At 39.9% G+C, this 12,228-nt stretch overlaps 1 protein-coding gene across 1 annotated transcript in view; it reads right to left on the bottom strand.

Moving 5' to 3' along the window:
• LOC130908015 (poly [ADP-ribose] polymerase 1-like) overlaps positions 1–11,993 on the bottom strand; it is a 32,829-nt gene extending 20,836 nt beyond the window's left edge. The window contains exons 1-7 of the mRNA XM_057823604.1: positions 11,775–11,993; positions 9,135–9,300; positions 8,957–9,069; positions 8,677–8,891; positions 3,770–3,860; positions 282–398; positions 40–216 (exon numbers count right to left, since the gene is read on the bottom strand). Coding sequence (XP_057679587.1) covers positions 40–216; positions 282–398; positions 3,770–3,860; positions 8,677–8,891; positions 8,957–9,069; positions 9,135–9,300; positions 11,775–11,897 — 1,002 coding nt within the window. The 5' untranslated portion in view covers positions 11,898–11,993. The remainder of the gene's footprint in view (positions 1–39; positions 217–281; positions 399–3,769; positions 3,861–8,676; positions 8,892–8,956; positions 9,070–9,134; positions 9,301–11,774) is intronic.
• Between the last annotated feature and the right edge of the window lie 235 nt (positions 11,994–12,228).

Here is a 12,228-nt window from a genome sequence, read left to right as displayed (position 1 = left end):
AGAGGAAACAGTGAATGTGACATAACTCATTTCACGTACCTTTGGAGTGACCCAGTCTCGACGTGTGGGATGAGTGGTTTTGTACACACATTTCGTCCAGGCCGAGATGTCCCCCGTGCAGTAGTAGGCGTCACCTTTGAACACCAGCTGGCCAGAGCACTCCCCGCAAGGCTCCAGAGCGCCGAAGGCCATGCCGTCTGCCAAGCTGTCCATCATCTGCGTCATTGGCGGACGTTTAGATCCGAAGAAAAAGCTCGACACGAAATATTTCGGGTTCTCACGTTGGATTCTCCTGACGGAATACTCTGGCTGTTGGCGATGAGCAGCTCCTTCATGTCATTGGTGGAGCAATGCTTCCTCAGTTTGTCTTTGATGCCCCAGATCAGCTGGCTTTGCTCCTGTGAGGGTACAAATCAATTCAAACAGAGGATTCAAATTAAACTAGGGCTGTCAAATGATCGCGTTAACGGGCGGTAATTAATTTTTTTAAACTAATCATGTTAAAATATTTGACACATTTAACGCAAACAGAATAAAATGACACCACAGTGTAATGTCCACTTGTTACTTGTGTTTTTCGGTGTTTTGTCGCCCTCTGCTGGTGCTTGGGTGCGACTGATTTTATGGGTTTCAGCACCACATGAGCATTGTGTAATTATTGACATCAACAATGGCGAGCTACTAGTTTATTTTTTGAATGAAAATGTATTTAAAACGAAGGAATTAACAGGGGTTTTAATATAAAATTTCTATAACTTGTACTAACATTTATCTTTTGAGAACTACAAGTCTTTCTATCCATGAATCGCTTTAACAGAATGTTAATAATGTTAATGCCATCTTGTTGATTTATTGTTATAATAAACTAAAATCCAGTACTTATGTACCGTATGTTGAACGTATAGACCCTACTCACCTACGTCACAAAATGACGTGTCGCTGTATCCGGCCGCCATATTGTCCGTATTTTTTAGACCTATTTTCATTGTTTTCAATTAGTCGTGCAAGTTATAGAGCAATTCATGGAAGCCCCGGTGTTATCTGACGCCGGAAACTCATTGGATGCGTTGCATAAAAGGCGTTATGTGGAAAAGCTTCAGTTTATCCATTCGCCAGATCCATATTTGATGCCTAAATCGATGTTTTTCGACCCGCTGTCTTCGCAGTCTTTGCCTGACCCTGATATATACAACTATCTTGTCCACACAAAATCAGCCTATTCTCACGAAAGTTTGAAAAACTTTAAGAGCTTGGAGGCTTATAAATTAGGGCTGTCAAAATTATCACGTTAACGCGCGGTAATTAATTTTTTTAATTAATCACGTTAAAATATTTGACGCGATTAACGCACATGTCCCGCTCAGACAGTATTCTGCCTTTTGGTAAGTTTTACAGCAAGGCTTTTTGTGCTGTCTAACAGCAAACTCTTGTGGTCGCTTCGCGACATGGTTTATTTTTTTCTTGCCAGTTCAATATGGCTGCACGACGTCTCGGGCTGGCAAGATTTGTCCGTAAGTATGGTTGTTGTAAAGAATGTACATTTTATGTTAGTAAGCGAAATGTTCTAGTTTTTGTATGAGACGCTTTTTGTTTATGTTTAGTGAACCTGTATAGCGTGCTAAGCTAACGTTGTTACTAATGCAATGCTTGTGTACTTTTTTTTTTTTTTTTTTAGTTTTATGAAGGTCTAAAGAGGACAATGGTTTGAGGCTATTTTATTAATAAATCAGATGAAAAAGGAAGTCTGATTATTAAGGCGTCGTTCACTAGCTGTCTAGCTTTGGAAAAAGTAGACGCTTCGGAGTGAGGACAGCATAAACAGATTTAAATGACAGTAGAGTGAAATGCCCACTACAGTCATTATGTACCGTATGTTGAATGTATATATCCATCTTGTGTCTTCTTTTTCCATTCCAACAATTTATTTTACAGAATGTATATATAATTTACAGAAAAATATGGCATATTTTATAGATGGTTTGAATTGCGATTAATTGCGATTAATTACGATTAATTTTTAAGCTGCAATTAACTCGATTAAAAATTTTAATCGTCTGACAGCCCTATTATAAATGCTACGTTGCTGGTTGGATGAAACAGGTCCTCGTACACGAAAATTCGGCAGGAATCTTGTGCTCGGGAAGGTGAGTTACGAAATTTTCAATTCAAAATCTTTTGTTCTTGCTAACATCCACTGTCAAGTCTAATGTATTTCATGTCATTTGTCAATGGAGCTAGGGCTTTTAATGTTTCTATGGTTTAGCGATAGCACTCTCACTACATACATACAGTGCTGCTCGAAAGTTTGTGAACCCCACAGCGATGGTCAGATTTTTTGTAAAAAAAACTAAAATAACCTTATTAAATGTTAAGTTATACCCAAATCCACAATACTGACATTCCAAATAATGGACTGAAACAAAAGAAATAGTTATATTGTCATTCTTTATTTAACAAAAGTGGTTGATTTAAGAAAAACTCAGATATCATGTGTGCAAAAGTATGTGAACCCCTTCAGTTAATAGGATATTGCGCCTCCTTTTGCAGAGATTACCTCAACCAAACGGTTTCTGTAGTGACTAATCAGCCTCTCACATCTACTTTGGGGGATTTTTGCCCATTCTTCCTTGCAGAACGCAGTCAGTTGAGAGAGGTTTGATGGGCGTCTGGCATGAACTGCTCGCTTCAGGTCCCGCCACAGCATTTCAATGGGATTTAGGTCAGGACTTTGACTGGGCCAGTCCAGAACACGAATCTTCTTCTTTTTCAGCCATTCCTTGGTTGTATTGCTGGAATGCTTTGGATCATTATCATGTTGCATGATCCACCTTCTGCCAAGCTTTAACTTCAAAACAGATGGCGTCAGGTTATGTTCTAGGATTTGACAATATTCCTCAGAATTCATGATTCCCTGGACTATGTGGAGTTGTCCAGGTCCTGAGGATGAAAAGCAAGCCCAGATCTTGACATTCCCACCTCCATGCTTCACTGTTGGGAGAAGGTTCTTTTGGTGGTATGCAGTGTTGACTTTTTGCCAGACATGGCGGTTTTGGTTGTGACCAAACAGTTCAATTTTGCACCTACATCAGTTGATGAAAACTCTTTTTAATTTAGTCTCGACAACACAACTGTTAAAAAAACAAAAAAAAACTACTGAATTGATTGATTAGGAAATCAGGTTGAAATAATAGAAAATTCCAAAATGTTGAGGGGGTTCACAAACTTTTGAGCAACACTGTACGTGTATGTTGTCGGCGATTAGCCTAGCAATGATCTTAATTGTGGTCGTCAGCCCAAATCCCTCTAAATATATATTAAATGCATCTTACCAGATATAAAATGACTACTACATAATCTGTGGTAATCGTTTGGAGCCCAATTTTCTCGTCGAATTGCAGCAGCCCATCTCGCTCTCTTCTCTCCGGGTCTCTCGGAATCCGGTAGAACTTCAAGTCTCTCCGTCTATCTTCTCTGTTATTGCAACCGACCGCCACACACGCCTTCACCATTTTGATTATTAATGTTAACGGGCAGAAAAACACGCCGTAAATAGGAGGAATGTACATAGCCGTAACAGGTAAACACGATGTGTTGACGGACAATTGGGCGGCACAAGTCAGGAGGGCGGAGTTGTGACGTCACGTGGGTAGGGTCTATAGATGGTTTGAACTGCGATTAATTACGATTAATTAATTTTTAAGCTGTAATTAACTCGATTGAAAAATTTAATCGTTTGACAGCCCTAAATTAAACAAAAACTTAATGTTACCTTCAACTGCGTCTCCAATTTTTTTTGCGCCTCATCGTCCTCAGTTTTCTGTTTCTTGGCGACGCCGTCCACCTCGTTGTTTTTGCGCTTTCTGGGGGGGGAAAAAACCTTTAGAACATGATGTTTTACCACCATTGATGATGAAAGACATAGGAAATGAGCCAATACTTTTGATTGTTTCAGTGGCATGCAGTTTTTTTTTTTTTAACAGAAAAAGAAAAATGGTTCAATTAAAAAAAAAAAAATTGTTTTGTTATAATTTGGGATTATTAATAGTCATTATTAATTAAATATGTAATTTACATCCTACCATTTATATAATTTTAGTATTTTTTTTTTTACATTTGTATATGCACTAACGGATAAAAAAATTGTTCATTGACTTCATAACGTATTGACGGCTCAAGTCGGACATGCACTGCGCCTCGCATTCAAGTAGGGGGCCACGCTCATCAAGAGGAGCTATTCACAAACACACACAGCGATCTAACGCCGGATTTCTGTTGAAAAAGTACGAAAGCTGTACCACATACAAACACGAGGGATTGTCTCAGGAGTGATTTGTTCGATGATTCAAGGCAATTATTATATTTTTCGTACCATGCATGCATTTTGAAACTTTGTGAAAAAAATCAATGGGAGAAATTAGCTGCGAGTGCACTGGCATAATAGTTATCAATATATCAATAATACAGTGCCTTGCAAAAGTATTCGGCCCCCTTGCAACCTTTCGCCACATTTCAGGCTTCAAACATAAAGATATCAAATTTTAATTTTTTGTCAAGAATCAACAACAAGTGGGACACAATCGTGAAGTGGAACAAAATTTATTAGATAATTTAAACTTTTTTAACAAATAAAAAACTGAAAAGTGGGCCGTGCAATATTATTCGGCCCCCTTGCGTTAATACTTTGTAGCGCCACCTTTTGCTCCAATTACAGCTGCAAGTCGCTTGGGGTATGTTTCTATCAGTTTTGCACATCGAGAGACTGACATTCTTGCCCATTCTTCCTTGCAAAACAGCTTAAGCTCAGTGATGTTGGATGGAGAGTGTTTGTGAACAGCAGTCTTCAGCTCTTCCCACAGATTCTCGATTGGATTCAGGTCTGGACTTTTGACTTGGCCATTCTAACCCCTGGATACGTTTATTTTTGAACCATTCCATTGTAGATTTGGCTTTATGTTTTGGATCATTGTCCTGTTGGAAGATAAATCTCCGTCCCAGTCTCAGGTCTTGTGCAGATACCAACAGGTTTTCTTCCAGAATGTTCCTGTATTTGGCTGCATCCATCTTCCCGTCAATTTTAACCATCTTCCCTGTCCCTGCTGAAGAAAAGCAGGCCCAAACCATGATGCTGCCACCACCATGTTTGACAGTGGGGATGGTGTGTTCAGGGTGATGAGCTGTGTTGCTTTTACGCCAAACATATCGTTTTGCATTGTGGCCAAAAAGTTCAATTTTGGTTTCATCTGACCAGAGCACCTTCTTCCACATGTTTGGTGTGTCTCCCAGGTGGCTTGTGGCAAACTTTAAACGAGACTTTTTATGGACATCTTTGAGAAATGGCTTTCTTCTTGCCACTCTTCCATAAAGGCCAGATTTGTGCAGTGTACGACTGATTGTTGTCCTATGGACAGACTCTCCCACCTCAGCTGTAGATCTCTGCAGTTCATCCAGAGTGATCATGGGCCTCTTGGCTGCATATCTGATCAGTTTTCTCCTTGTTTGAGAAGAAAGTTTGGAAGGACGGCCGGGTCTCGGTAGATTTGCAGTGGTCTGATGCTCCTTCCATTTCAATATGATGGCTTGCACAGTGCTCCTTGAGATGTTTAAAGCTTGGGAAATCTTTTTGTATCCAAATCCGGCTTTAAACTTCTCCACAACAGTATCTCGGACCTACCTGGTGTGTTCCTTGGTTTTCATAATGCTCTCTGCACTTTAAACAGAACCCTGAGACTATCACAGAGCAGGTGCATTTATATGGAGACTTGATTACACACATGTGGATTCTATTTATCATCATCGGTCATTTAGGACAACATTGGATCATTCAGAGATCCTCAATGAACTTCTGGAGTGAGTTTGCTGCACTGAAAGTAAAGGGGCCGAATAATATTGCACGCCCCACTTCTCAGTTTTTTATTTGTTAAAAAAGTTTAAATTATCCAATAAATGTTGTTCCACTTCACGATTGTGTCCCACTTGTTGTTGATTCTTGACAAAAAATTAAAATTTTATATCTTTATGTTTGAAGCCTGAAATCTGGCGAAAGGTTGCAAGATTCAAGGGGGCCCGAATACTTTTGCAAGGCACTGTACTACCATTTATAGAATTATAGCACATATCTATTTCCTTAACATTTGTATATGCACTAACAAATAAAAACATGAAAAATAGTTCAATAAAATATAGTTGATTTGTTCTAATTTGGGATTATTAATATTCATTATTAATTAAATAGTGGGAGGGATGGCGGAAACTTCGCTGCCACCCTCCCACTTCAAACGGATTGGACATCTATGAGTGATAAACTCGTTCCGATTTACATCACATCATTATACAGGCATGAAAATGGGTCAGGGGTTAAAAAGGTGAGAAGGGTGTGGAGGAAATATGTTCCAGTACACTGTACACCCCAACAAAATATTGAGCTCTGTCGACCCACACTGTGTTTCAGCAGGGCCGTGCAGAGACCGGTGGAGGGGCGGGTGCTCGTAGATCAAAAGGGGCACATGAACAAGTATTTAATATACCTTAAAACAACATAACTTAAATTTTAACCAGCTTTAGATAATAATTGGCTGCGACTGTGACATACTTTAATTGGGAGGGGGCAACAGTGAATGGAAATCAAAACTGTCATCAACACTTTCTGGCTGTGACTCAGTCAGTCTGCCTCTTTTCTTCCTTCAACCTCTGCATCAAAACTTCCTTCCTCAACTTGTTCATCTGAGAACAAACCACATCAGATGGTCACTGAGCCACCAACAGCAGTTTTCTTAAAACTATTATTTCATTATCATCCATACTTAACAACTCTAGCACCTAATGATTAATAAAGCAATGACATAAAAATCTTATAGAAAAATAACATTGTAATTGTGTTTATAATTGTATTTAATACCCGACTATCCTTGCAAACTTGTTCTTACCAGGTCTGCTATTCACCCAGCTGATGAGGTATCCACTGCCTTTAGCAGCCTCATCTAACTCCTTTTTTTATCCCTCAATCTCCCTTCCCTACGACGCATGTCTATGTAATGAAATATAAATATTTAAAAAAACAAAAAAATAAGACTCCCCGGTGGCTTTTAGTTTTAAAGCTTTCATAATTTCTTTCTCTCTCAATAACGATGGAGGTAGATTTGTGTTTTTATTATTCAATCAAAAAACAAAGTTCCTTCTATCAAAAACAAAGTTGCTTCAATCAAAATACAGTATATACTTTTAATCCCCAAAAAGTCACTTCAATTAAAAAAAATGTTTTTGATTGCAAAAATAAATTTGAGACAAAAAAAGCATTTGAAAACTATTTTTCTTGATTGAAACAAATTTTTCCATTGAAGTCATGTTGTTTTGCGTTTGGGCCACATTTTGGCTAGGACATTTGTGTCTTTATTATGCAATCAAATAAGTTGCTTCAAACAAAAAAATATATATATAAAAAGAAAAACTTCGCACATGTGTCAATCACCGTTTACCACAGCCTGAGAGGGTTTGAGTAGACTCACTATGAAGCATTTAATAAAGCCAAGCATTTTCTTACTAATTTATTCTTGTTTAAAAATAATTCGGTGGGGCAGTAACATGTTTAAAACTTACCATAATTCCTACATTTTGAAGTGCTTGAAAACCATTTATAAATGATACTTTGGTGGAAAAAAAGTGAAAAAACATGTCATATATATGTATCTTTTTTCCAATGTAAAATCTGAATAAATACATAGAACACACAAAAAAAAATGGGGGGGGGCTACTTCGCGGTTTTCACTTATTGCGGCGGGTTCTGGTCCCCAATAACCGCGAAAAACAAGGGATCCCTGTATTTCTGAAAAGCTTTAAGAAGCAACAGTCATTCCCACCACTCGTCGGGCCGGTGTTGTGCCGACACCGGCCGTCAGCTCAAGTCCCAGCCGAAAATAACTCGTCTAAGGCGGTCGGCGGGAGCGATGCGATGCGACCCCTCAATCCGAGAGCATGCCGCTTAATTTGACTCAACAGTGTGTTTCTTCGTTTATATTACCGCTAAACACACAAGCTTGACGCCAATTTAACGGGAGCTATTTTTTTTCATGGGAGATTTGGCTACCTCTGGCAGTGTTCAACGCAAGCTGCAACGAATGGCAGTAACTTTTTTATATCGCAAAATGTGAAAACGATTGAAACCATTACTCACCAAATTCAATCTGCTGGCAAATACAGGCAAGTGTGTATGCTGCGCTCCGGTCTGCCCCGGTGTGGATAAGGCCTGCTTTTTTTTTCGCAGCTTTGCAATGCAACCAAAGGCTCTCCGAGCACTCCATGTACAGTAAGGAGTGCGCGCGTTTGGAATAATGGAACGCCGCTTGGACCGATGATTGGTTCTCGTCAGCGAAGCATCTAGAAGGATTTGCTGACTGTGTTCTTAAGTGCTCAGTTTACGTACTAAGTTAATCACATGATGATAATAATAATAATAATAATTAAATAAAACCTCCCAAACCCCCCCCCCTCCCAAAAAGAATTTCTCCTCGGATCTACGCAATTCACGTAGGTCGCCCTTTTTTACTTCAAAACGGCGAATTTCGCCGAAAGGTGAGAGATTTTCATGCCTGATTATAGCGAGCCTTGTATCACAAATCACATCGTATTGTGAGCTACTCAGAGATACCCACCCCTACTTATAATGCCGATAATTCATCTCACCCTTCGGTTTTGACTGCCGGGAGCCTCTTCTTGAGCTCCACCTGGTCTTCAGCCCTCAGCGTGCCAAAGCCCTTCAGCTGCGCGCCGCCGTACTCGGGCTTAAAGTCCAGCTCCTCCCTGTGGCTCACGAAACACGCCGTGTGATACCAGCGGTCAATTAAACCCAACTGAGGCTTCTCTGGGTCAACCGTCTTCTTTGACACGCGGATCTGATCCTGCGGATTCAACCGGAAAAATGAAAGGCGTTGCTTTTCAGGAAAAAGGGTGATCGCAAACGAACCTTCTCTATTTTCGTATCGCATCCTTTGCACGTGCTGCGGTTGGATTTGGCGTATTCCACCGCAAAGCCGTTGAGCGTCTTCTCCCCGGCGGCGCCTTTCTTGCCTCCTTTTCCTGAAGACGGGACAAAACAAATTTTAGCTTGTGTGGAAATTTGCCATTTGGCGACCAGGGCCGACCTCCTCCGACAGCTCCGCCATTTTCGATGGCCTTCTTGACTTTCTCTTGGTCTTCCCAGCGGATGGCGGAGAAGCCGGCGATGTCGGAGGGGGACTGGGCCGCCGCTTTCAGCCAGAAGCAGGAGAAGTGATGCCAGTGTGGAACTTTGCCGTCGTACATGGGCGACTAACATGTGGAGAAGCAAAGAAAACAATTCCGTTAATGGTTCGTTTTGCAAAAAAAAAAACTTATGTTCTTTGTAAATCATGATGACATACAGTGGGGAAAATAAGTATTTAGTCAAGTTCTCCCACTTGAAAATATTAGAAAGGCATGTAATTGTCAACATGGGTAAACCTCAACCATGAGAGACAGAATGTGGGGGAAAAAACAGAAAATCACATCGTCTGATTTTTAAAGAATTTACTTGCAAATCATGGTAGAAAATAAGTATTTGGTCAATACCAAAAGTTCATCTCAATACTTTGTTATATACCCTTTGTTGGCAATAACAGAGGCCAAACGTTTTCTGTAACTCTTCACAAGCTTTTCACACACTGTTGCTGGTATTTTGGCCCATTCCTCCATGTAGATCTCCTCTAGAGCAGTGATGTTTTGGGGCTGTCATTGGGCAACACGGACTTTCAACTCCCTCCACAGATTTTCTATGGGGTTGAGATCTGGAAACTGGCTAGGCCACTCCAGGACCTTGAAATGCTTCTTACGAAGCCACTCCTTTGTTGCCCTGGCTGTGTGTTTAGGATCATTGTCATGCTGAAAGACCCAGCCATGTCTCATCTTCAATGCCCTTACTGATGGAAGGAGATTTTCACTCAAAATCTCTCGATACATGGCCCCATTCATTCTTTCCTTTACACAGACCAGTCGTCCTGGTCCCTTTGCATAAAAACAGCCCCAAAGCATGATGTTTCCACCCCCAAGCTTCACAGTGGGTATGGTGTTCTTTGGATGCAATTCAGTATTCTTTCTCCTCCAAACACGAGAACCCGTGTTTCTACCAAAAAGTTCGAATTTGGTTTTCATCTGACCATAACACATTCATAACACATGTGACAAAATGGATTTTGCTATGGGGCATTTTTCCTGGTATGTGGCAAAATGGGTTTTGGCATGTGGGATTTTTTGCCATGTGGCATTTTTTGGGTATGTGGCAAAATGGATTTTGGCGTGTTTTTTTTGTTTTTTTTTTGCCATGTGGCCTTTTTTTGGTATGTGGCAAAACTGATTTTGGCATGTGGCATTTTTTTTGGTATGTGGCAAAACTGATTTTGGCATGTGGCATTTTTTTTGGTATGTGGCAAAACTGATTTTGGCATGTGGCATTTTTTTTTGCCATGTGGCAAAATGGATTTTGGCATGTAGCATTTTTTTTGCTATGTGGTATTTTTTTGGTATGTGGCAAAATTGATTTTACCATGTAGCATTTTTCTGATATGTGGCAAAACGGATTTTGGCATATGGCATTTTTTTGCTATGTGGCTTTTTTTTGGTCTGTGGCAAAACGGATTTTGGCATGTGGCATTTTTTCTTTGTTTGTGGCAAAATGGATTTTGGCATGTGGCATTTTCTGGTATGTGGCAAAATGGATTTTGTAATGTGGCATTTCTTCTGCCATGTGGCAAAATGAATTTTGGCATGTGGCATTTTTTGCCATGTGGCTTTGTTTTGGTATGTGGCAAAATTGATTTTGCCATGTGGCATTTTTTTTGGTATGTGGCATTTTTTGGGGTATTTGGCAAAATGTATTTAGGCACGTGGCATTTTTTTTTTGTATGTGGCAAAATGAATGTTGGTATGTGGCATTTTTTTTGGTATGTAGCAAAATGAATGTTGGTATGTAGCATTTTTTTGGGTATATGGCATTTTTGCAGGCCACGCACGTCCCTGCCATTGACGGCTATGCAAGTCGAAATTTCCCATTCATTTTAAATGGCAGAAAAACATGTGTGGCTGTGATTTTTGACCATACACTTACAATTACAGTGCATTGACATTCAATTGGCACCCAAATAAGGCCATGCCATTGACGGCTATGCACATCCACATTTTCCATGCATATTAAATGGCAGAAAACAATACCAAATACCACTTTTCGTTTTTGGCTCTGCTGTATTTTTGAGCAGTCTTGAGATAACATCATAACAGCACTTGACGAAATAAAAGGTTTTCAAGTACTGTATCCCCTTTTTTAGCAATGTATGTGTGTGCTCACAGCACAAATAGGGGGAGATGCATAAGGAAAATTAATATTTAATTATGAAAATAATAGAAGCTTTCATTTTTCGGCCATATCGCCCTGCAGTAGGAGCCAACCTGGTCTTTGCGCTATTATGCTCTGTGCTTATTGTTGTCAACGAATACAGCAATCTGTAAAACACGTTCATATATAACCAAACGACAAGGTTAAAAGATTTATTTCACATGGGGGAAAACCTCGTTTACAGTGAAAGCCGTCAGCCATTTCTTCCGCCTACACAATAAGCACATTTACACGAGTAAAACTTCATAAACACTACGTTTCATGTATATAAATAGTAACTGTATCCATATGAAACGTCTTTGTAAAAACCTAATTAGCTCAACGTGCGATAACTAGCTTGAGTAGCTTTCGTCAAACAGAAGCAAAGAGACAAGGCTACCTGCACCATGATGGCCATTCTTAGCGAGTCTTTAGCGATGTTTTCCTTGCACTTCCTGCACGAAGCGCGGCCACTCTTGGCGTACTCGACCATGTATAGTTTGTCTTCTTGAGAGTCTGCCATGTTCGGTTTGTTATTTTATTTTTCAGTGAAGACGCACAAATAACGGAAAGTTAGTTCTTCTATAGACAACAATCAGAGCCCCAAAGCCCGCGTGTTCGCCTGCTCAGAGACAGCTAGCAAGAAATACGAGGGCTCACTCTTGATTATTTTTCGCGGACTGACTTAAAACACTAACGTATTCCTTTGTATTTTCACTTTAAGACAAAAAAACCATTAAATAATTACTTGAGTATTTCAAAGATATAATATCACGTCAATTAAAATTCTAGTTTCACTCACAACACCATATTTCATTTCACGCTTATAGCTCATCTGTAATGAATAGACGATT

The sequence above is a fragment of the Corythoichthys intestinalis genome, chromosome 19, assembly GCF_030265065.1.
Source record: "Corythoichthys intestinalis isolate RoL2023-P3 chromosome 19, ASM3026506v1, whole genome shotgun sequence".
NCBI classification, from domain to species: domain Eukaryota; kingdom Metazoa; phylum Chordata; class Actinopteri; order Syngnathiformes; family Syngnathidae; genus Corythoichthys; species Corythoichthys intestinalis.
The sequence above is the reverse complement of the archived record's forward strand: the minus strand, read 5'-3'. Positions and strand labels throughout refer to the sequence as shown.